At 53.5% G+C, this 26,227-nt stretch overlaps 1 protein-coding gene across 1 annotated transcript; it reads left to right on the top strand.

Annotated features, from left to right (window-relative positions):
• Nucleotides 1-459: 459 nt before the first annotated feature.
• ADISSP (adipose secreted signaling protein) lies at nt 460-24,999 on the top strand. The gene is made up of 6 exons (XM_077280374.1): nt 460-613; nt 6,560-6,644; nt 6,979-7,121; nt 7,906-8,044; nt 18,647-18,769; nt 24,516-24,999. Exons 2-6 carry the CDS (start codon nt 6,626-6,628, stop codon nt 24,614-24,616), a joined length of 525 nt encoding a protein of 174 aa, XP_077136489.1. The 5' UTR covers nt 460-613; nt 6,560-6,625; the 3' UTR covers nt 24,617-24,999.
• Nucleotides 25,000-26,227: the final 1,228 nt, after the last annotated feature.

Raw genomic sequence — 26,227 nt, 5'->3', positions numbered from 1 at the left:
GCACTGTGGATATCACTGTTATTATGGGGGCACTGTGGATATCACTGTTATTATGGGGACACTGTGGATATCACTGTTATTATGGGGGCACTGTGTATATCACTGTTATTATGGGGACACTGTGGATATCACTGTTATTATGGGGCACTGTGGATATCACTGTTATTATGGGGCACTGTCGTTGTTGTTATGGGGGCACTGTCGCTGTTGTTATGGGGGCACTGTCGCTGTTGTTATGGGGGCACTGTCGCTGTTGTTATGGGGGCACTGTTGCTAGGCGGCTGAGTACATTATTATTTTGTTATGATCTCCTTCTAGGCCACGACCACAGTTATTTTGCGCCAACCATATGCCAATCAAGAAATGGCGCCGATGACGTGAGGAGAATACTTCAGAGGGATGAAGGCGTGGTTTGCAGTGAGGGATGACATCACTTGGGGGTGTGGTGAAGATGTCCCTCAGGTATTACATCCAATGACGACTTGGTAGGCGGAGCGTCTCGGCGGTTTCAGTCTGGTGCTAGAACTGCTGCTTCAGTCTGAGCCCGGGACGTGACGGGGCTGTACCGGGAGAGGGCGCTGTGCTGCGGGGCAATACTTACCTCCTGTGACAGGTAGGAACATGGCGGCTCTTCTTTCCTTACAGTCCTCGGAGTCAGTGCGGGGAGTTTACATCGGAGCTGCGGGTTATCTGTCTACTGATGTCTGATGTGCCGGGAGATCGAGGATTCCATGTGCGCAGAGGAGTGTGGTCACTGTGTACAGAGGGTACTGCCCCCCTGTGTGCGGAGAGAGTACTGCCCCCCTGTGTGCGGAGAGAGTACTGCCCCCCTGTGTGCGGAGAGAGTACTGCCCCCCTGTGTGCGGAGAGAGTACTGCCCCCCTGTGTACAGAGAGAGTACATACATATATAGATAGATAGGTAGGTAGGTAGGTAGGTAGGTAGGTAGGTAGGTAGGTAGGTAGGTTGGTGGAGGTGGTGGTGGAGATGTAGGATCTGGCACTGAGGCTGCAGGATGTAGACAGGAGCAGCCTCTTGCTTTGGTCCCGGTTCTCTTTTCTCGTCTTCTCACTGTCGCACTCGGTGATGATGCACCAGGGAGGTCTCGTTACTCTGGGTGGGGTGTGAGGGATGCAGACAGTATGAGGGTCCGGTGAGGGAAGCGTAGTGACTGGCGCTGGTCTTCTGTGGCCTCCTCATGTACAGGGATCTGTGGTCTCGGCTGCCGGGAGAAGTCTCATGTTTCGCCGAGTTCGCTGCGCAGAGGTGGATTCTGTGTAACGTTCCTCCTCCGTGTGTTCGGGCAACGGCCGCGATACAACGTCAGTAGATCCCTGGAGACAAATCATCATCTACTGACTGAAACCTGACGCCGTGCAGAGAACCATGGAGTCAGCCGACATCGTCCTGAGCGAAGGATCGTGTGTCCGGAGAGACTGGACTTACAATTCCACAACACGTCCTCGCTGTGCAGAAAATTCCACGATTTGATGGCTGGGATTTCAATAAATACCATCGCCAGTATGCGCTAAAAGACGCCCGCGGCTCTCTGTGTAAACGGACATGTGGCGCGTCTTTCCAGACAGCAGCATGTCTATTTATGTCGCAGAGACGCTCTGACTATCATTACATGAAGTAAAACCGCATCAACTTTATAGTCACATGCGTAGTAAGTGCAGAAATGCAGCTGACTCCACATGTGAACTAATTTACGTAATGTCTTACCTTATGCCAGAGCCAGAAGTTCGCATCCACTGCAGTTCTCGCGATGACATCAGCTGACCGCGAGAACTGCCGTGCACGTGACCACCGGACACAGAGTTATCTCCGGTGGTCATCTACAAGCTCTGCTGTGTCTGGGTGCCACCATGCCATCATTCAGCCAAAGGCATCCAGATGTAGCAGAGCTGGACTCGTTGTGGGACACTCAGTAATTGGACTACGTTGGACAGGGAGTATTTGTGTTGGTTTATTTATTTATTTTTGCTGGAGATCGAGGGCATCGGGGATTAGGCGATGCAGGAAGCATGGTAAATTAAGGTTATTAAAGGACTTTATTCTGGCCGTGTCTTTATTTACCATGTAACTGTAGGATTAGTAATGGATAGGTCTCTTATAGACACTTCTCCATTACTAAGCCGTGGGCTTGATGTCACCTGACAATACACAGGTGACATCAACCCCACAAATATTATCCCACTTGCTACCACTACAGGGCAAGTGGGGAAGAGGCGGGTAAAGTGCCACCATTGTTGCATCTTTGGATGTGCCAGTTGTGGGGCGGCTGTGGGCTGCTATTTTTAGGCTGGTGAGGGCCAAAATCCATGGGCCTGGCTAGCCTGAGAATACCAGGCTGCAGCTGTCTGCTTTTTCCTTGGCTGGCTAACAAATAAAGCGGGACCCCACGCTATTTATTTGTTTTTTGAGTGGATTCCCCTATTTTTGCTAACCATTCAAGGTGAGCAGACTGCTGTGGCCTGGTATTATCAGGCTGGTAAGGTTCATGGATGTTGGATCCTTACCAGCCTGAAATACCAGGCCGCAGCTGTCTGCTTTACAAATTACTGACCTCTCTGTGCTTTCATTAACTTCCTGTGTGGCCGGGGTCTCTCGCATCAACACGCGCTCAGGACCGGAGTGTGCGGCTACATGTATTTCTATGCAAAAGTGACCCCGGCCTGTCAAGTACTTCCGGATGTGACACATTCCACGTATGTAAATTAGTACACATGCGCAATAAGCTGTGTTTCCATAGTTAATACGCATGTGACTATGTCTCCATGGTCCGGAACAGCAGCGCATTGGATGCAGCAGATACCCGCTCCTCCCAGAGCGCTGCCGGCTTTTGTACGCGTGGTGATTCTGTATGTGTTCATTGAACCGCGAGGAATCACCGCGTCCTGTACATTGGGTGGTGATATTTATCCTGCAGGGACGGAGCGTCTCCACTACAGAAATAGACATGCTGCAGTCTGGAAAGATGCGCCTCATGTCCGGTCACTCAAGTTTGCCACATAGTGGTGACTGTGCTGCAGAGCCTGCGCTGTCTCAGGTCCTTCAGTCCAGTACCGTTTGGACCGATGTGTCGCGCATTGGTGACTATAGGGGATTCTGCACATCAGAGTCCACTCAGGTCTCACCCGTCACCGTCCGTTCTGCCAGGAAGCGTCCTCTCTATGAATGTCCTGTAATTTGCAGGGTTTAATGCAACAATGGTAATAAAGCCGCTGAGCGTTCCCAGACGTCGGAGTGCGGGGCTGAGATAATGGGGGCATTGTGCACAGCTTGGAGGGATTATTACCACGGCATCTCCTGTCCTGGCGTCTTCCTCTGGGTACGAGGCTGCGGTCACTGGTGTTTGACTGAGGGATTAATCTTCAATCGTTTCTTGCACATTCGTGCAGCGGGTGCACTGATGCAGGACATCTCCCCCATTACCCGGGGCAACAGCTGGCGATGCAGGGAGGTGTCCTGGAGCTGGGTGCAGGGGGTGCACTGATGCAGGACATCGCCCCCATTACCCGGGGTGACAGCCGGTGGTGCAGCGGGTGCACTGATGCAGGACATGTCCCCCATTACCCGGGGTGACAGTTGGTGGTGCAGCGGGTGCAATGATGCAGGACATGTCCCCCATTACCCGGGGTGACAGTTGGTGGTGCAGCGGGTGCACTGATGCAGGACATCGCCCCCATTACCCGGGGTGACAGCCGGTGGTGCAGCGGGTGCACTGATGCAGGACATGTCCCCCATTACCCGGGGTGACAGTTGGTGGTGCAGCGGGTGCAATGATGCAGGACATGTCCCCCATTACCCGGGGTGACAGTTGGTGGTGCAGCGGGTGCAATGATGCAGGACATGTCCCCCATTACCCGGGGTGACAGTTGGTGGTGCAGCGGGTGCACTGATGCAGGACATCGCCCCCATTACCCGGGGTGACAGCCGGTGGTGCAGCGGGTGCACTGATGCAGGACATCTCCCCCATTACCCGGGGCAACAGCTGGCGATGCAGGGAGGTGTCCTGGAGCTGGGTGCAGCGGGTGCAGTGATGCAGGACATGTCCCCCATTACCCGGGGTGACAGTTGGTGGTGCAGCGGGTGCACTGATGCAGGACATGTCCCCCATTACCCAGGGTGACAGTTGGTGGTGCAGCGGGTGCACTGATGCAGGACATGTCCCCCATTACCCGGGGTGACAGCTGGTGGTGCAGCGGGTGCACTGATGCAGGACATCTCCCCCCATTACCCGGGGCGACCACTGGCGATGCAGGGAGGTGTCCTGGAGCTGGGTGCAGGGGGTGCACTGATGCAGGACATCTCCCCCCATTAACCGGGGCAACAGCTGGCGATGCAGGGAGGTGTCCTGGAGCTGGGTGCAGCGGGTGCACTGATGCAGGACATCTCCCCCATTACCTGGGGTGACATCTGGTGATGCAGGGAGGTGTCCTGGAGCTGGGTGCAGGGGGTGCACTGATGCAGGACATGTCACCCATTACCCGGGGTGACAGCTGGTGGTGCAGCGGGTGCACTGATGCAGGACATGTCCCCCATTACCCAGGGTGACAGCTGGTGGTGCAGCGGGTGCACTGATGCAGGACATGTCCCCCATTACCCGGGGTGACAGCTGGTGGTGCAGCGGGTGCACTGATGCGGGACATGTCCCCCATTACCCGGGGTGACAGCTGGTGGTGCAGCGGGTGCACTGATGCGGGACATGTCCCCCATTACCCGTGGTGACAGTTGGTGGTGCAGCGGGTGCACTGATGCAGGACATCTCCCCCCATTACCCGGGGCGACCACTGGCAATGCAGGGAGGTGTCCTGGAGCTGAGTGCAGGGGGTGCACTGATGCAGGACGTCTCCCCCATTACCCGGGGCAACAGCTGGCGATGCAGGGAGGTGTCCTGGAGCTGGGTGCAGCGGGTGCACTGATGCAGGACATCTCCCCCATTACCCGGGGCAACAGCTGGCGATGCAGGGAGGTGTCCTGGAGCTGGGTGCAGGGGGTGCACTGATGCAGGACATCTCCCCCATTACCCGGGGTGACAGTTGGTGGTGCAGGGAGGTGTCCTGGAGCTGGGTGCAGCGGGTGCACTGATGCAGGACATCTCCCCCCATTAACCGGGGCAACAGCTGGCGATGCAGGGAGGTGTCCTGGAGCTGGGTGCAGCGGGTGCACTGATGCAGGACATCTCCCCCATTACCCGGGGCAACAGCTGGCGATGCAGGGAGGTGTCCTGGAGCTGGGTGCAGCGGGTGCACTGATGCAGGACATCTCCCCCATTACCTGGGGCGACAGCTGGCGATGCAGGGAGGTGTCCTGGAGCTGGGTGCAGCGGGTGCACTGATGCAGGACATCTCCCCCATTACCTGGGGCGACAGCTGGCGATGCAGGGAGGTGTCCTGGAGCTGGGTGCAGCGGGTGCACTGATGCAGGACATCTCCCCCATTACCCGGGGCAACAGCTGGCGATGCAGGGAGGTGTCCTGGAGCTGGGTGCAGCGGGTGCACTGATGCAGGACATCTCCCCCATTACCTGGGGCGACAGCTGGCGATGCAGGGAGGTGTCCTGGAGCTGGGTGCCGCGGGTGCACTGATGCAGGACATCTCCCCCATTAACCGGGGCGACAGCTGGCGATGCAGGGAGGTGTCCTGGAGCTGGGTGCAGCGGGTGCACTGATGCAGGACATCTCCCCCATTACCCGGGGTGACAGCTGGTGGTGCAGGGAGGTGTCCTGGAGCTGGGTGCAGGGGGTGCACTGATGCAGGACATCTCCCCCATTACCCGGGGTGACAGCTGGTGGTGCAGCGGGTGCACTGATGCAGGACATGTCCCCCATTACCCGGGGTGACAGTTGGTGGTGCAGCGGGTGCACTGATGCAGGACATCTCCCCCATTACCCGGGGTGACAGCTGGTGGTGCAGCGGGTGCACTGATGCAGGACATCTCCACCATTAACCGGGGCGACAGCTGGCGATGCAGGGAGGTGTCCTGGAGCTGGGTGCACTGATGCAGGACATCTCCCCCATTTCCCGGGGCAACAGCTGGCGATGCAGGGAGGTGTCCTGGAGCTGGGTGCAGGGCATCGCTCCCTGGCTGGCACGGGGTGGTGGAGGTGACCTTACAGGTTGTGGTTGGACTCCATGATGTGGCAGTGGCTCTTCTGTGTCTGCTCTGGAGCTTGTGCCGCTTCTCCTGCGCTCGGCCCCGGGTGGGGTAAGGATGTCCTTCATGTGCCATTTCAGAACTTTCAGTCACCTTGGCGGTCACTGTTGGCGCCGTTCAGGACTTTAGCATCAGATGGGGCAGGGTAGGGAGCGGGTGTCCATACTTCTGCAGGTTGGAGGGTAACACCCGTCAGCGGCACGTCCTGGTCGTTTGGCAGATCCCTGTCCCTCTGCCCGGTGGCTCCCACAGTTACCTGGCATCGCATCCTCGCCACGTCATGCCATGGGTCCGGACCACCCGGTCAGGGCAGATAGATCCCCGGGTGCAGCTGACACCGTACATCTACCGCTGTAGAGGAGTCCCGTCCCTCCGCTCACCCCCTGTGTTTTCTCAGGTACAGGCGCGTGGCCACAATGGGCACCGACTTCTGACGGACTGGAAGGTTTCTCCGGTGCGATCGATGGCTGCAGCTAAGAAAGGTGAGGTGGTCTCCCCCATGTGTGTCATTACTGGCGCAGTCCTGAGCCCCCCATAGTGTTTGCTCCGCTCAGTCCTCCGCCTGTTGGGATTACACATATCCGAGCTCCGCGTCCTCCGAGGGGCCTCATCCACCGTCCTAATGGGGGGGTCACTGAGCAGCCGCTGTAGTGTGAGCACAGAGACCCCCGGTCCATGTCCGATCACTGGCTAAGACCGAACCTTCCCCTGTTATCACAGCTCTGTCTGCGGGGGGCGCCACAGGTGTCTTGCGCTCTGTGTCCCTGTATGTTGTGGCCCCCGATAACCTGATCAGTTGTTTTATTTCCTCTCCAGGAGCGAAACCCAAAGTGTCGGGTGTGCGGTTCGCCGCCGGCCTCTCTGGGGAGGGGTCCCACAGCCACGTGCACTTTGAGGAGAAGCTCCACGACTCGGTGGTGATGGTCTCTCGGGAAGACGACGGCCATTACTTAGTCAAGGTAAGTGACTGAGAGCAGAGATGAGTCGGGAGGGCGTCCTCCTGGGGATGGGGCATGCGGGGGTCCCTATCTTCCCGGTTGTGGGGGGTTACCGAGGCGAGTCCGGTGCACAGTCCGTGGTACCGGTGTACACCTCGGCGCTGTATCCGAGCCTCCACTGATCTTCTGCTGACGCCTCTGTGTGTTGTTCGGAGCTGATTATCCTATTAGGGGAGATTACAGCAGAGCCGAGCGCGCGGCATCCTGGAAATGCTCATTAATCGCAGCCTCTGTTGGTGCGGGCATTGTGCCATGACGCCGAAGTATCGGGCAGACACATTAACCCTTGGCTGCTCGGTCAGTGTGCACGTTCACTATCCCATCACTGCCCAGTACATCGGTGGATGATGGCAGGAGATGATCGCTCCTCGCTGACGTCCCACACAACTTGCCACCGACAAGACGCCATCTGGGAATGTGCGGACGCTGTGGCCCCGGCTGGGGAGGAGATGGAAACACTCAGAATTGTTGTATGTGTCCAAGTGCTCCCGAATTGGCGATGTGGGTGCGGTGCTGCCCTATGGCCAACGAACACTTTCTAGATGGCTTGGAACGTCTTATCTCACTGACTTGCCATCTCCTTCCCTCCCTGTTTCCTTCTCCCATTTTCCCGCTCCCGTCTCTCTTGCCCTTTGCTCCTCTCTCTTGCCCTTTGCTCCTCTCTCTTGCCCTTTGCTCCTCTCTCTTGCCTTTTGCTCCTCTCTCTTGCCTCCCATGTTTGTTTATTGACTTCATTCCTCTGCAGGTCGGCTTTCTGAAGATCCTCCACAAGTATGAGATCTCATTCACGTTGCCGGCGGTGCAGCGTCTTGGCCGGAATGTCTGTGCTGTTCCTCTTCCTAACCTGAACCTCAGAGTGACGGCCATCACCCCCCTGCCTGAAGGTGAGACCTCCTCCGTCACCCCCCTGCCTGAAGGTGAGACCTCCTCCGTCACCCCCCTGCCTGAAGGTGAGACCTCCTCCGTCACCCCCCTGCCTGAAGGTGAGACCTCCTCCGTCACCCCCCTGCCTGAAGGTGAGACCTCCTCCGTCACCACCCATGCGGGCTGCCGTATGTACCCTCCAGAGACAACATGTGAGACATCTGGGGGTCTGCGGCCAGGTGGGGGCAGCACTGGGCTTATGATTAACCCTTGCTTAGCGTACTCCCGGGCTCTTACCGCTGCTTTGCTTGCAATCAGTGAATACTTCCTTTGCTGACGTTTGTAGATTGAAGGCAGCAGGTGCACAAGTCCTAAGTGATTGCCTGCACTTGTACATTGTAACGAGCCCTCAGCTGTGAGCAGGGTGTTGTCATTGGTTTGGGGCGATGATGACAACCTTGGGGTGCTGATGGTGTCGCTCTGTGACGAGGCCGTTCTGGCATGTTACCGGTTAAGCTTTGCAGTCCCTGCATGGAACCCAGGATTAATCATTTAAAGGGACGGTGTTGTGTTGCCCTTAAGCAAGGTTTGCACTTTAAGTAACCAACAAGTGCTGTGATCTGTCACCGGATGCCGGTCAGATGATTTAGTAACCCCCGATACGTGGCCCACTTTATAATAACCACTCCAGCATGGGGAACTGAGCAAAAAAGAAAAGCCCGTCGGGTCTAATGAGTAACAAGTAATTGCTGAATATCCTGAGTAATGTAAGTGGCTGCGGCGGCGCCCGTGGGCATGCACACTACTAAGGGCGCAGGGAATGCACGCAGTCCTCCATCCCCGGGTGGGCACCGCTCAGACCTGCAGGCTGTAGATCCTCAGACATTGTGGGGGGCCTGCTTATACTGACAGATTATAGTTACCAATAGGTGTCTGTCCTCAGGCCCCCTTCAGTTGCCAATATCCATAATTAATCTCCTCCTGTTTAGTGTCCGCAGCTCCAAGGCAGAGCTATGTGTCTCCGTAGTCACTGACTGCAATCATTCCCTGTGTGATGTGCGGCGCCCCCACTGCCGCAGGGCCGAGGGGTACCCGGTACCGGGCCTCTGGGTCTCTTGTTCTGGGGTTTGTCACGGTGGCTAGACCCGGTCCGTGACCCTGCCTGCGCGGAGGGGGAGTCCAGTGAATGAGTGGTGAATGGTGGTGTAGTTGTGAAGTGCCGGTCGCAGTAAATAACGAGGACACCAGGTTGCAGTCTCTTTACCTCTTTACTGAAGATCTCTGGGTCCTCAATCCGGAATACGGTTCCCCAGGCTGCGCAAGTCCGGCCGGTCCGATGGCACCTCCAGAGTTCACTTCACAGGTGGAAATCGGTGCCTTCCTGCTAGCGCTATGTGTTGTGGTCCTTCCCTGCTGTGCTTACGGAAAGTCCCCACAACTGTTGTGTCTGTTTCTTAAGTTCCCTCACAACTCGATTAGATGATGTTCTGCTAATCCTCCGTCCCTCCCTGATGATACGGTTAGGACGGCACCCGTATGACGGGTAGGCTCGGAGCTCTTCCGGGACCCTAGAGTCGCCCCTCTCCACAGGTTGCCCCCTATGTCTTCTTAGGTGATTGGTGTGACAGCCCGCCTATGACTGACTGTCCTGCCGTTGGTTTGAAGTATTGCTTGAAGCTAGATATATAAATACTTCCTCGGCGTTCCGGCCGCCGGTTGTGCGCCTCAGTAGGATGTTGCCTCGGTCTTACAGCACGACCCCTACTGGTATTCTCCTTGTTGCTTTGATCTCGTTTCTCACTCAGCACAATCTATCTCGCTTCTAATCCTTCCTTGGGCACCGCCGCTATGCTGAGCAGGCACGGTCCCGTGACGTTCTCTCAAGTTGCCAGGCCTCTGTCAGGATCCCACCCCTGACAGGGACCCTACCGAATCTTCTCCCGCAACACCCTCTGCCACAAGGTGTTGCCTGGTTCCAACCCAGTCAGCTTCTCTCTAACTTCCTGCCTGACCCCCAGTTTTACCAGTATGTGAGGAGTGGCCTAATGAATAGAACCCTTAGCTCCCCCTGGAGGCCCGACTGTGAAATGTATTGGTGTCTGTGATACCTGGTCAGATGAACTCCTTCAGTGCCATCAGACGTACCATAGCCCCCCTTAGCGGCGGAGCCACAGTACTGCAACGACCAGGACTCTGGGGCGCTGCATGATGCTTTGTGAAGACTCAAATATAAGGTGGGTCAGTGAGTGGAAAGAGGTTGCATCACATGGTGCCCACTGATGTCAGAGAGAAGGGATGAATATAAGCCTTGGTACTGGAAAGGGGGTAGATCTGCATTGAGGTGATGCCCACTGAGCCCCGACCCCGCAGCTCCACCAGCAGATATGTTAGAGAGAAGGACTGAATATAGATGGGAGCACTGAGAAGGAGGGAGATCTGCATTGTGGTGATGCCCACTGAGCCCCTGACCCCGCAGCTCCACCAGCAGATATGTTAGAGAGAAGGACTGAATATAGACGGGAGCACTGAGAAAGGGGAGATCTGCATTGTGGTGATGCCCACTGAGCCCTGACCCCGCAGCTCCACCAGCAGATATGTTAGAGAGAAGGACTGAATATAGATGGGAGCACTGAGAAGGAGGGAGATCTGCATTGTGGTGATGCCCACTGAGCCCCGACCCTGCAGCTCCACCAGCAGATATGTTAGAGAGGGCTGAATATAGACAAGAGCACTGAGAAGGGGGAGATCTGCATTGTGGTGATGCCCACTGAGCCCTGACCCCGCAGCAGATATGTTAGAGAGAAGGACTGAATATAGACGGGAGCACTGAGAAGAGGGAGATCTGCATTGTGGTGATGCCCACTGAGCCCTGACCCCGCAGCTCCACCAGCAGATATGTGAGAGAAGGACATAATATAGTTGGGAGCACTGAGAAAGGGGAGATCTGCATTGTGGTGATGCCCACTGAGCCCCGACAGCTCCACCAGAAACCAGTAAACACTGAACTTTAGGAAGGCAAAGTTTGACCAGCTTAGAGATGCCCTTAATCTGGTAGACTGGGACAATATCCTCAGAAATAAGAATACAGATAATAAATGGAAAATGTTTAAGAACATCCTAAATAGGCTCTGTAAGCGGTTTATACCTTGTGGGAATAAAAGGACTAGAAATAGGAAAAACCCAATGTGGCTAAACAAAGAAGTAAGACAGGCAATTAACAGTAAAAAGAAAGCATTTGCACTACTAAAGCAGGATGGCACCATTGAAGCTCTAAAAAACTATAGGGAGAAAAATACTTTATCTAAAAAACTAATTAAAGCTGCCAAAAAGGAAACAGAGAAGCACATTGCTAAGGAGAGTAAAACTAATCCCAAACTGTTCTTCAACTACATCAATAGTAAAAGAATAAAAACTGAAAATGTAGGCCCCTTAAAAAATAGTGAGGAAAGAATGGTTGTAGATGACGAGGAAAAGGCTAACATATTAAACACCTTCTTCTCCATGGTATTCACGATGGAAAATGAAATGCTAGGTGAAATCCCAAGAAACAATGAAAACCCTATATTAAGGGTCACCAATCTAACCCAAGAAGAGGTGCGAAACCGGCTAAATAAGATTAAAATAGATAAATCTCCGGGTCCGGATGGCATACACCCACGAGTACTAAGAGAACTAAGTAATGTAATAGATAAACCATTATTTCTTATTTTTAGGGACTCTATAGCGACGGGGTCTGTTCCGCAGGACTGGCGCATAGCAAATGTGGTGCCAATATTCAAAAAGGGGTCTAAAAGTGAACCTGGAAATTATAGGCCAGTAAGTCTAACCTCTACTGTTGGTAAAATATTTGAAGGGTTTCTGAAGGATGTTATTCTGGATTATCTCAATGAGAATAACTGTGTAACTCCATATCAGCATGGGTTTATGAGAAATCGCTCCTGTCACCAATCTAATCAGTTTTTATGAAGAGGTAAGCTATAGGCTGGACCACGGTGAGTCATTGGACCTGGTATATCTGGATTTTTCCAAAGCGTTTGATACCGTGCCGCACAAGAGGTTGGTACACAAAATGAGAATGCTTGGTCTGGGGGAAAATGTGTGTAAATGGGTTAGTAACTGGCTTAGTGATAGAAAGCAGAGGGTGGTTATAAATGGTATAGTCTCTAACTGGGTCACTGTGACCAGTGGGGTACCGCAGGGGTCGGTATTGGGACCTGTTCTCTTCAACATATTCATTAATGATCTGGTAGAAGGTTTACACAGTAAAATATTGATATTTGCAGATGATACAAAACTATGTAAAGCAGTTAATACAAGAGAAGATAGTATTCTGCTACAGATGTATCTGGATAAGTTGGAAACTTGGGCTGAAAGGTGGCAGATGAGGTTTAACAATGATAAATGTAAGGTTATACACATGGGAAGAAGGAATCAATATCACCATTACACACTGAACGGGAAACCACTGGGTAAATCTGACATGGAGAAGGACTTGGGGATCCTAGTTAATGATAAACTTACCTGGAGCAGCCAGTGCCAGGCAGCAGCTGCCAAGGCAAACAGGATCATGGGGTGCATTAAAAGAGGTCTGGATACACATGATGAGAGCATTATACTGCCTCTGTACAAATCCCTAGTTAGACCGCACATGGAGTACTGTGTCCAGTTTTGGGCACCGGTGCTCAGGAAGGATATAATGGAACTAGAGAGAGTACAAAGGAGGGCAACAAAATTAATAAAGGGGATGGGAGAACTACAATACCCAGATAGATTAGCGAAATTAGGATTATTTAGTCTAGAAAAAAGACGACTGAGGGGCGATCTAATAACCATGTATAAGTATATAAGGGGACAATACAAATATCTCGCTGAGGATCTGTTTATACCAAGGAAGGTGACGGGCACAAGGGGGCATTCTTTGCGTCTGGAGGAGAGAAGGTTTTTCCACCAACATAGAAGAGGATTCTTTACTGTTAGGGCAGTGAGAATCTGGAATTGCTTGCCTGAGGAGGTGGTGATGGCGAACTCAGTCGAGGGGTTCAAGAGAGGCCTGGATGTCTTCCTGGAGCAGAACAATATTGTATCATACAATTATTAGGTTCTGTAGAAGGACGTAGATCTGGGGATTTATTATGATGGAATATAGGCTGAACTGGATGGACAAATGTCTTTTTTCGGCCTTACTTACTAACTATGTTACTACTATGATAACGACGGACACCAGCACCGTGTTCAGTGGGCCTCTCCTCCAGACAAAGCAACATGGAGCTAAATAAAGAGCATGGATATCGTTGAGAAGCAGCCACCACATTACAATAAATCTTCACACATCACCCGTATGTCCTTGGGCCCGCAGCCGGGTGATATTTCTGAGTCCATAGTCCGTGCTGTTAGCAATTGTTCATTCCGGCATCAGGTGAAGATGCGCAGAGCCGCACACCGACCTCCGGGGTCTTCACCGGCAGCCGGGATGGACTGTGATGTTCGGCCCCAGAGCTGGACAGGCTACGGGTGATTGATGCACTCCATTAGAGAAATGTGTGGGTGTCTCACCCTCGGGGTGGGTCTGTTTTGGCTTGTGCTCGCTGTAGGATGAGGGTTCTGGTTCTCATTCTCCAGGGATGATCCCAGTCCATAACCAGCCGCTGCTGACTCCTCTGATTGTGTACAGTGATCGGGGCGAGACGCTGTCTTCTATTGGGGGCACAGCTCTGCTATTGGTCAGAGCCTCCACTTTAGGTTGTAGGGCTCTTGGCAGCCCCGTAGTCTTGTATGTGCCCAGGAGTGGCCCTTTGGGGGGATGATGGGGGAGTAGTCGTACAGTGGTCAGTGATGGACACCTCGCCTCCGTCTCATCGTGTTCAGTAATGATTGCGGCGCAGGGAGCCGCTCTCAGACATTTACAGACTCGTTAGAGAATCTGCACTCAGCGGCAAATGGGAAAGTAAGTGAATTAGTGCCTGTCTGGAGTCGGCGCCCGCTGCCCAAGTCTCTGCATTTAGTTTTTGTATCAACCCTGACACAATTGTAAAGTCATTGTGCCTCCAACCCAAGGACTGTGGGGGTCCTCCACCCTCGCCCTGCGGGGGTTCTCCACCCTCGCCCTGCGCCGTCACTCCACTGCTGTCTTACTGTACCAGCGTGACCTTGACATCCAAAGGGAAATCTCAGGAACCCCTACAACTTCCCGACCGCCCCATAGCGGCTCAGCGCTGGCAGATGGCATGTATCCGGGGGAGTCATACAGGATGGGGGGCACCGTGCCAGAAAACATACCGTAATAGGATATTGACTTTTTCACAGTCGTATGAAATCTGTCATTTCTTCCACTTTCCAGTTAGGAGATTAACGACCCTGTACATCACTTTCTGGAAGTGAGTGGGCTTGTCATAGACTGGCTGACCCCATTCCTTATATACTGGCTCCTCCTCCCCAGTTGCCACCCACCTCTCTCCTTGTATCGCCTGCCCCCAACCTCTCTCCTTGTATCGCCTGCCCCCAACCTCTCTCCTTGTATCGCCTGCCCCCAACCTCTCTCCTTGTATCGCCTGCCCCCAACCTCTCTCCTTGTATCGCCTGCCCCCAACCTCTCTCCTTGTATCGCCTGCCCCAACCTCTCTCCTTGTATCGCCTGCCCCCAACCTCTCTCCTTGTATCGCCTGCCCCCAACCTCTCTCCTTGTATACCGCCTCCTTGCCTGCTCCCCACCTATCTCCTATACCACCTCCTCCTCCTCGGCTGCCCCCACCTCTCTTTCTATACTGCCTCCTCGCCTGCCCCCACTCCTGTCCTTGTATACCGCCTCCTCCTCGCCTGGCCCCACCTCTCTCCTTGTATACCACCTCCTCCTCGCCTGCTCCCCACACCTCTCCTTGTATACCTCCTCCTCACCTGCCCCCCACCTCACTCCTTGTATACCGCCTCCTCCTCGCCTGCCCCCACCTCTCTCCTTGTATACCTCCTCCTCACCTGCACCCCACCTCTCTCCTTGTATACCTCCTCCTCACCTGCCCCCAACTCTCTCCTTGTATACCGCCTCCTCCTCGCCTGCCCCCACTTCTCTCCTTGTATACCACCTCCTCGCCTGTCACCACCTCACTCCTTGTATACCGCCTCCTCCTCCTCGCCTGCCCCCACCTCTCTCCTTGTATACCGCCTCCTTCTCGCCTGCTCCCCACCCCTCTCCTTGTATACCACCTCCTCCTCCTCACCTGCCCCCAACCTCTCTCCTTGTATACCGCCTCCTCCTCGCCTGCCCCCACCTCTCTCCTTGTATACCGCCTCCTTCTCGCCTGCTCCCCACCCCTCTCATTGTATACCACCTCCTCCTCCTCGCCTGCCCCCACCTCTCTCCTTGTATACCGCCTCCTTCTCGCCTGCCCCCCACCTCTCTCCTTGTATACCGCCTCCTTCTCGCCTGCCCCCCACCTCTCTCCTTGTATACCACCTCCTTCTCGCCTGCTCCCCACCCCTCTCCTTGTATACCTCCTCCTCACCTGCCCCCCACCTCTCTCCTTGTATACCGCCTCCTCCTCGCCTGCCCCCACCTCTCTCCTTGTATACCTCCTCCTCACCTGCCCCCCACCTCTCCTTGTATACCGCCTCCTCCTCGCTTGCCCCCACCTCTCTCCTTGTATACCTCCTCCTCACCTGCCCCCCACCTCTCTCCTTGTATACCGCCTCCTCCTCGCCTGCCCCCACTTCTTTCCTTGTATACCGCCTCCTCCTCGCCTGTCCCCACCTCACTCCTTGTATACCACCTCCTCCTCCTCACCTGCACCCCACCTCTCTCCTTGTATACCGCCTCCTCGCCTGCCCCCACCTCTCTCCTTGTATACCGCCCACTCGCCTGCCCCCACCTCTCTCCTTGTATACCGCCTCCTTCTCGCCTGCTCCCCACCCCTCTCCTTGTATACCGCCTCCTCGCCTGCCCCCCACCTCTCTCCTTGTATACCACCTGCTCCCCACCTTTCTCCTTGTATTCCGCCTCCTCTTCGCCTGCCCCTCACCTCTCTCCTTGTATACCGCCTCCTCCTCGCCTGCCCCCACCTCTCTCCTTGTATACCTCCTCCTCACCTGCCCCCCACCTCTCTCCTTGTATACCGCCTCCTCCTCACCTGCCCCCCACCTCTCTCCTTGTATACCGCCTCCTCCTCACCTGCCCCCCACCTCTCTCCTTGTATACCGCCTCCTCCTCACCTGCCCCCCACTTCTCTCCTTGTATACCGCCTCCTCCTCGCCTGTCCCCACCTCACTCCTTGTATACCACCTCCTCCTCCTCACCTGCCCCCCACCTCTCTCCTTGTATACCGCCTCCTCGCCTGCCCCCACTTCTCTCCTTGTATACCGCCTCCTTCTCGCCTGCTCCCCACCCCTCTCCTTGTATACCACCTCCTTGCCTGCCCCCCACCTCTCCTTGTATACCACCTGCTCCCCACCTTTCTCCTTGTATTCCGCCTCCTCCCCGCCTGCCCCCCACCTCTCTCCTTGTATACCGCCTCCTCCTCGCCTGTCCCCCACCTCTCTCCTTGTATACCGCCTCCTCCTCCTCGCCTGTCCCCACCTCTCTCCTATACTACCTCCTCCTCCTTGCCTGCTCCCCACCTCTCTCCTTGTATACCGCCTCCTCGCCGGCCCCCCACCTCTCTCCTTGTATACCGCCTCCTCCTCCTCGCCTGCCCCCACCTCTCTCCTTGTATACCGCCTCCTTCTCGCCTGCTCCCCACCCCTCTCCTTGTATACCGCCTCCTCCTCGCCTGCTCCCCACCGCTCTTTTTATACCGCCTCCTCCTCCTCGCCTGCTCCCCACCCCTCTCCTTGTATACCTCCTCCTCGCCTGCTCCCCACCCCTCTCCTTGTATACCGCCTCCTCGCCTGCCCCCCACCTCTCTCCTTGTATACCGCCGTCTCCTCCTCGCCTGCTCCCCACTTCTCGTTGTATACCGCCTCCTCCTCGCCTGTCCCCCACCTCTCTCCTTGTATACACCTGCTCCCCACCTCTCTCCTTGTATTCCGCCTCCTCCTCGCCTGCCCCCCACCTCTCTCCTTGTATACCGCCTCCTCCTCGCCTGTCCCCCACCTCTCTCCTTGTATACCGCCTCCTCCTCCTCGCCTGTCTCCACCTCTCTCCTTTTATACTGCCTCCTCCTCCTTGCCTGCTCCCCACCTCTCTCCTTGTATATCGCCTCCTCCTCGCCTGCTCCCCACCTCTCTTTTTATACCTCCTCCTCGCCTGCTCCCCACCTCCCTCTTTTTATACCGCCTCCTCGCCTGCTCCCCACCGCTCTTTTTATACCGCCTCCTCCTCCTCGCCTGCTCCCCACCCCTCTCCTTGTATACCGCCTCCTCGCCTGCCCCCCACCTCTCTCTTTGTATACCGCCGTCTCCTCCTTGCCTGCTCCCCCACCTCTCATTGTATACCGCCTCCTCCTCGCCTGTCCCCCACCTCTCTCCTTGTATACCGGCTGCTCACTGCCGCGCTGTTACTTCGGCTATGTTCCTGTGCTCAGTCTCTCTCCTGCCGTCTGTTCCCAGCGTTCCGCTCGTCCTCGTTTACAGCTGCAGATTGTGATCTCATCAGATGAATGAGTATGATTTCTGCAGTGACAGCGGATGGGAGCATAAAAATACCAAATATCTCTGCTCGTTAAAGGAACAGCGCTCTAAAAACTGGAGACTGTCCGCTGTGATCGCCGGATTGTTACTGATGTATGACACGGTGATATCAGCAGTGAGGATGGCTTCGGGTGTGGGTGTATGATGCTGGGGGGATAGCACTGCGTGCTGGTGTATGATGTTGAGGGGGATAGCATTGGGTGCTGGGGGAATGGAATCGGGTGCATGTATATGATGCTAGGGGGATGGCTTTAGGCAAGGGTGTATGATGCTGGGGGGATGGCATTGGGTGCGTGTATATGATGCTCGGGGAGATGGCATCGAGTGTATGATGCTGGGGGAGATGGCATAGAGTGTATGATGCTGGGGGAGATGGCATCGAGTGTATGATGCTGGGGGAGATGGCATCGAGTGTATGATGCTGGAGGGGGGTGATGGCAGCGGGTGTATGATGCCAGAGGGGGGAGATGGCATCGAGTGTATGATGCTGGTGGGGGGGAGATGGCATCGGGTGTATGATGCTGGTGGGGGGGAGATGGCATCGGGTGTATGATGCCGGAGGGGGGTGATGGCAGCGGGTGTATGATGCCAGAGGGGGGGAGATGGCAGCGGGTGTATGGTGCTGGGGGGAGATGGCAGCGGGTGTATGGTGCTGGGGGGAGATGTCAGCTTGTGTATGATGCTGGAGGGGGGTGAGATGGCAGCGAGTGTATGGTGCTGGGGTGAGATGGCAGCGGGTGTATGATGCTGGAGGGGGGTGAGATGGCAGCGAGTGTATGGTGCTGGGGTGAGATGGCAGCGGGTGTATGATGCTGGAGGGGGGTGAGATGGCATCGGGTGTGGGATACCGTTGGTATATGTACACTCATATTGCTTTACCACGGGGTCTTAAGAACGCCCGCCGGCTCCCCCCCGCCCCTCGCCCGTCTCACCCTCCCATTACTGGAATTCTCAGGAGGCCTCTCAGTTGCTGCAGGTTCTCACCTGATCTAGTCATTTCTCCACAGGACACGGCATCACATGTGAGTACACGGCTCATAAAGAAGGCGTCCTAAGGGAGGAGATGGTTCTGGCCAGCGAAACGAGCGCCAAGACTCTGGTCAAGGTGGTGGTCCAGGCGCGGGTGCTGGGTAAGTTCCTCCCCCCCCCCCGGTCATTAGTGTAATAGCCTACTGTAGAGGCCCTGACGAGCCTGAGATGAGATTACCACCTGTCCATTGCTGCCCCTTCCAGCTCCGTGTCGTGTGACTCCGCTCGCCGTACAGTGACCTTGACGTATCACCGCATTTATAGCGAGTGTATAGTATGTGAGCTGGGGGCGATGGAAGTGATCCACTGTACGTGGGCCGGGGGCGATGGGAGGGATCCACTGTACGTGGGCCGGGGGCGATGGGAGGGATCCACTGTACGTGGGCCGGGGGCGATGGGAGGGATCCACTGTACGTGGCCCGGGGGCGATGGGAGGGATCCACTGTACGTGGGCCGGGGGCGATGGGAGGGATCCACTGTATGTGGGCCGGGGGCGATGGGAGGGGTCACCCTTTGTTTTGTTTATGTACTGTGACTCTGGTCACTTTTCACAGCCAAGCCGTAAGTCAGGATAGTCAAGAAGTGCAAGGTCAGAAGCCAGGAGGGTACGTTATAAACAGAAGGAAGAGACAAAAGCATAGTCGGGTAACGTTCCGAGGTCAGAATACCAGGAGGATAGCGGATCAAAGCAGACAGTGTTAAACAGACGGATGGTCAGAACGAGGTCCAAGGTCAGGCAACGAAAGATCAACATACAGAGTTCAAGGTACAGAGGGAAAAAAAAACTACCTGAATGTATGTCTGGCAGAGGTCTGGAAGAAACAATCACCTGGGATAATGAACACTTGGAGACAGCCAGCACCTCCTAGTCTCAGATTGGATAGTTGAGTTGTCAATAAACGCACTGACAGCTTCAGCACACCCCTGAACCAGATTAGATGACTGAGCTGTCCGTAACTGCATCTCAGACACACTGAGGGGTGGAACCGTAGCAGTATCCCTCTTCTTGGGTGGGACCGGTTCTCCAGACTTCCTGGGAAATTGTAGATGGAAGGCCCTGACTAACCAATCAGCCTTCACATCTCGAGCAGGGACCCAGGATCTCTCCTGTGGTCCTTATCCCCTCCAGTGGATGAGGTATTGGAGGGGATTACGGACCCTCAGAGAATCCACAACCCTCTGAACCTCATACTCCATGCCACCTACTGAAACTGGAGGAGGCAGAGATGAGGAAGACTATGCAGAAGGAATAAACTCCTTTAATAGGGATTTATAGAATACGTTAGGGATGCAAATGGATGGAGGAAGATTTCATCTAAATGCCACTGGATTGACCACCTCTATGATCTCATATGGAGCGATAAACTTTGGACCCAACTTCACCGACAGCACTTTAGGTTTAATGTTCCTAGATGAAAACCAAACCTTATCCCCAATCTTAACCCACCGAACATCTTCTATTGGCCTCCGTTTTTTCCGAATTTGACTAGTCCGAATATTCTTTTCAACCTCCTTCCAGACATCCCTAAGTCTCTGCACTGCAACCTCCTCCTCAGAACTACTCTTGAAAATTCACCAAAATGAGTATGAAAACCATAATTACAGAAGACCAGTGAGGTTCCGGTAGATTCATTTACTTGACTGTTAAAGGCAAACTCAGTCGAGAGGTAAAAACAAAGACCAGTCCTCTTGCTGAGCTGCCACAAAGAACCTTAAAATTTGTTCAAAGATGAATTTTCCCTATCGGTCTGACCGTTGGTTTCAGGGTGGTAAGCAGAAGAAAATAAGAAGTCCATGCCGATTTTACTACAAAAAGCTGACTTTTTGCTGAATTGATCAGCTACCACCCAGATAGCCGTTTTCCCATCAGACAGAGGCAAATCCGTAATGAAATTCATGGACAATTGAGTCCTTGGTCTTTCTGCAGTTGGCAATGGAGCCGATTCTACAATGAATGGTTCTTGGAGATCAGGTTGGATCAGAATGGGTGCGGACATAAAACACTTTTAATCTTTCAAAAGCCCTGATGGCACCCGGGGACCAAATCTTGAGATTCGCCCCCCTTACATGTAAGATCAGTAAGTGGTTTAGCAATCTGAGAAAACCCCTTGATACTTTTACTATAATAGTTGGCGAATCCCAGAAAATGCTGAAAATTATGGCCTGCACCTTTCCAGGGTCCATGATAAAAACCAAGAATAAAATTTCCAGAACAGAAAAAAACAGATTTATCTAATTTAGCAAACAAAGACATTTTCCTTAATCTCTGTAACCCAACACGGACTTGTTCCTGGTGAGTGTCCAAATCTGGCGAGAATATTAGACTATCATCCAGGTAAATCACAATATATCTTCCATTGCAATCAGAGAAAATCTAATTCATAAAATTCTGAAACACAGCAGGTGCATTGGATAATCCAAAATGCATGACAAGGTTTTCAAATAGACCCTCAGACGTTAAAAGCTCCATTTTCCACTCATCACCCTTCTGGATGTGTATCAAATTGTAGAACCCTCTAAGATCAAGTTTAGAAAACACCCTGGCCCCCAGAAGCTGATTATGTAGGTCGGGGATGAGTGGAAGTCCTCAGTATTTTTAACCATGATCTTGTTTAGTTCTCAAAAATCAAGGCAAAGACAGAGACCCCCATCTTTCTTTTTAACAAAAAAAAATCCAGCTGTAGAAGATGAGGAAGGACGGATCTGACCCTTCCTTAAACTTTTGATAACCTATCCTTTCATGGCGGTCCGTTCAGGCCCTGACATATTGTAATGGCGAGCTTTAGGCAATCTGGCGCTAGGAATAAGGTCAGTGGGCCAATCATAGGGATAATGAGGAGGTAGTATCTCTGCCTCTTTTTCCGAGAACACATCTCTAGAGTTGATCGAATTTTTCAATATTCGGTTCAGAATATGATCGCCAGGGAATATTGTATTTACAATATTCGCCGATCGCCATTGGAGTTAATGGGGGGTAGAAATGATCTAATATGTTCGGAAACTATCGTCATGCATACATTCGGCACAAATAGTGTACCAATATGGCAAATAAGGATTTGGCGATCGTTTCAGAACATATTCGCTCATCTCTAAACATTTCCAAATTCCTTCAGGTACCTTGGTAGACCCTTCAGACTAGTGGAGAATACGATTTGTACGTTTTTTTTATTTTATTTTAGACATTTCTTGGAACAATTGGGACTCCATTTCACAATCTCCTTCTGACATCAGTTAATAACTGGATTGTGAATCTACAACCATGGAACCTTCAGTACCAATCAAGCAGGTAAATTATCCAACACAAAACAGGAGATGGATTCAGAGTGGGGTGCTCCCACTTGGAGAGTGAAATCCACCATTGCTCTCTTCACCAAACTTTAAGCCAATGTAGTCTTGTCAAAGGCGATGATTTGAATGGGTCTTTCGAAACAACTGTCCCTTACCCTAACTTCAAAACCAGTCCTGAATCAATAAAGTTAACATCAGACTCACAGTCAATGAACGGCAATGTTAACACCGTATTCATCAGTACTTTATCAGAGGAAGAAAAAGGTACCTGGGAGTCTGTGTGACCTCCTCGGCTGTTCTCCCGATGGTTTGATCACTTGAGGATGAGTTGGGCAATTCTTAATAAAATGTCCAGAGAGACCACAGTATAGACAGACCAAGATCTTGTCTACATCTTCTCTCCGCAAAATGAAGACTAGCAACTCTAACCTCTAATGGTTCCATCTTGGGTAAATGGACCTGCTCTGGTGAAGTATAATGAGCTGCCTGCTGTTCACGGTGTCTTTTGTGGATTCTGTGGTCTATTCGTATGGCCTGAGTCATTGCATCGACCAGAGAACAAGGGGTGTCATGAAGGACCAAAGCATCCTTGAGGTTTTCGAAAAGGCCTTTTTGGAACTGGCACCTGAAAGCAGCATTGTTCTATAGAGCTTTGGTGGCCCACTCGATACAGTAGTCCTCAGCTGTGTGACCACTCCCTATCCCATCTGCCAGGTTCATAATCTTAGCCTCAGCTACCTGGATTTTGTTGGGTTCTTCATATATCAGACCTAACTGTCAAAGGCTTCAAAAGAATACTGTTCTTGGGCCAAAGAAAATGTTCAGGCCTGAGGACCTCCTCGCAGTAGGGACATGATTATTCCCACCCACTGGAACTCCTACCCTGGCGACCGGGGGTGCAGGGTAAAAAATAACCCACATCTCTCCCTGAATACCATAAACTGGTCTTTCTCTCCCAAAAATTTATCAGGGATGGATATTAAATGGATATTGGGAGAGACCAACTGTACATCAGAGGGTACTGACTTTACAGCCACTACCGGCGGTGGAGGGCTGTAGGTTGTCTTTATCAAATTATTTCTGATCCTGCAACTGATATTGCGATGACTCAAGACTCTGGCCTTCCTTAGCCAGATCCTGAGTCATCTGCGTCAAAAATCGCCACCTGGTTACAAAGCGTGTGAACAGGCTCCATACTGGCTAGAAAGAAAAATGTATTGGCCAGACACAATGTGATGCCAGTCACTTCTCACGGCCAAGCCGTGAGTCAGGATAGTCAAGGAGTTCAAGGTCAGAAGCCGGGAGGGTATGTCCTAAACAGAAGGAAGAGACAAAAGCGTATTCAGGTAACATTCTGAGGTCAGAATAACAGGAGGATGTGGATCAGATCAGAAGGGGGTTAAACGGATGGTCAAAACGAGGTCCAAGGTCAGGCAATGAAAGATCAACATATAGAACGCCAGGCACCGAGGAAACAAACCACACTAGCTGAATGTTCATCTGGCAGAGGTCTGGAAGAAACAGCTCAGCTAAGGAGCATGGCAAGCACCTGGGTTAATGAACACTTAGAGACAGCCAGCGCCTCCCAGTCTCAGATTGGACAGTTGAGCTGTCAATCAACACATCGACAGCTTCAGCGCACCGCGTTACCAGATTTTGGACGGCTGAGCTGTCAATAACGCAATACCAGACACACTGAGGGGTGTAACCGTGACATGTACATTGTAGGTGTGAGATCTGGGATCTTATTATTTGTCACGGAACGCAGAACCTGTCTGGTTCATGTTAAACCAATACTTTAGTGGTCTGACCGAAGAAAGTGGTGGTCCTCCTACCACACAATACATGCTGGTTCTGGTAGTTCTACATCAGCCAGAGTGTATTGATGTGACACGATTTAATTAGGTGCCCAGACATTATATGTGAATGGCTAACTTTCATGACCCTCAAGATACACATGGACATTCTCAACCAAACGTTCATGTGTTTTCCTTTCTCTCTCTCTTTCCCCATCCTTTCCTCCCCTTCCCGTCCTCTCCTTCCTTGCTCTGCTCGCCCCGTCCCTTCCTTGCTCTGCTCGCCCCGTCCCTTCCTTGCTCTGCTCGCCCCGTCCCTTCCTTGCTCTGCTCGCCCCGTCCCTTCCTTGCTCTGCTCGCCCCGTCCCTTCCTTGCTCTGCTCGCCCCGTCCCTTCCTTGCTCTGCTCGCCCCGTCCCTTCCTTGCTCTGCTCGCCCCGTCCCTTCCTTGCTCTGCTCGCCCCGTCCCTTCCTTGCTCTGCTCGCCCCGTCCCTTCCTTGCTCTGCTCGCCCCGTCCCTTCCTTGCTCTGCTCGCCCCGTCCCTTCCTTGCTCTGCTCGCCCCGTCCCTTCCTTGCTCTGCTCGCCCCGTCCCTTCCTTGCTCTGCTCGCCCCGTCCCTTCCTTGCTCTGCTCGCCCCGTCCCTTCCTTGCTCTGCTCGCCCCGTCCCTTCCTTGCTCTGCTCGCCCCGTCTCTTCCTTGCTCTGCTCGCCCATTCCTTCCTTCCTTGTCTAGCTCACTTGTCTCTTCCTCTTCTCGTTGCAGACCGCCATCACGGCACTCCGATGCTACTGGAGGGAGTGCGATGTATCGGGGCCGAGACGGAGTACGACTCTGAGCAGAGTGACTGGCACGGCTTTGACTGATGCCGCCGGTGGAGGACAGACAGGCGCCCTCTCTGTGCCGCACTACTTCTCACACCTTTAGCCATGAAGATCGTAGGGATTAGATGGATCCGATTAATCCGGATGGTGGCTCTAAGTCTCGGTGAGGAGGAGGGTCTGTGCACTCCAGCTGAGATTGTCAGCGTCTGGGGGGTGCGGCCAGGATGGACCCTACGGCCTTGTGCCCTCACGTCTCTACTGTGTGTGAGCCTGTCCCTTCCCTTATACCCTGCTCCTATCGCTCGCCCTCTGTCGGTGTGTTGCTTCCGGTGCTCCTGCAGGTACGGTGACGCGAGACTCGTCGTCTGCTGATCCAGAATGTACAAGAAGTGAGAATCCAGAATAAAATGATTTATTTTTGTGAATTTCGCCTGTCATCAGCAGTGGGGCAGGACGCCGTTGGGCAGGGTACGTGTCGCCAGGGTTCCCGCGGCACAGCAGAGACCATCTGTATTCTGCCCCTGTGCCATATGTAGATATTTGTATGGTTCAGTTATAAGGGTGGTAATAGGGTCCATAGATGGGCCAGACCCTGCCAGAGCTTAGCAGAGATTTCCGTACAGCACAGGGTGTGTAGTTTTCATCATTCTGGTCCCAACGAGATCTGTTCCTGGAACCCACCGTATTCTCGTCATTGGGGCTATAGGAGGAAGCTGCCTCCCATACTGTTTGTGTCAGGGTACATATTGGGGAAGGGGGCAGGAGGCCGCAGAGGTAACGGAAGTTTTAGCAGTCGGGTCTCAATAGGGGCAGCTCCTCTGTGGGATCAAGATGGAAGAATCTCCTGCCGTGGGAGTGATAGTATCGTCCTCACTATTGATCCGTGGCCTCTGCTGTCCTGTCTTCATCATTACCATCTGCGCCTGGAAACAACCTAATTGTGGACCCGTCAGTGATCCGGAGCCGTGCGGATTATTCGGCCTCCCCCATGTGCCGGAGGATTGACATCGTGGACGCTGCTTATTGCTGACGTAAAAAACAGGAAGGAATCCACCTGTGTGGACAAGGGGGCGGCCCAGGTCTCCAGGGGGAGGTAAGTATTCCGGTAGTGTCCATTACACCAGTGCAATGAGACGAATCCTGTATGTAGCGAGGCTCCCATATCTGCAGGCCCGGCACAACGAGGGCAGCACAGCGATGGCCGGTCTCCCTGCACCAGGAGTCCCCGGATGCTCAGATCTCAATCTACTCTGAATTCTGCAGACCCCTTGAGCCTCTTCTCTGGCTTCTACACGTGGGGGACTGTGCAGCTCCTGGGCCTCAGAAAGTAGGTCCTCTCTGGTTCCCATATCACTGTAGCTAATACGTGGAGTAGCCAAGCGCCAACCTAATGTCCTCTGCTGTGGCGGTCTGTCCCTTATCCCCTCTTCATAGCCTTAGACTGTTTCTGGGGCAGGAGGACCATGAACGGTCTAAGATATATCAGTCTGATGCGGACCACCAGAATGTACTGGGAGGTTTGTGATCCAAACAGGAGCAGAATGGTGATCGTAGCTCTGGAAATAACCGAGGTATAAGGAGTTATATAAGGTCAGGAGAAACCTTGTGTGCTGTGCAGAAAGCAAATCTGCTTCGGGCAGTCAATGGTGGCCC

Source organism: Ranitomeya variabilis, chromosome 1 (assembly GCF_051348905.1).
Source record: "Ranitomeya variabilis isolate aRanVar5 chromosome 1, aRanVar5.hap1, whole genome shotgun sequence".
Lineage (NCBI taxonomy): Eukaryota > Metazoa > Chordata > Amphibia > Anura > Dendrobatidae > Ranitomeya > Ranitomeya variabilis.
Note: the sequence above shows the minus strand (reverse complement) of the source record. Positions and strands in the feature narration are given on the sequence as shown.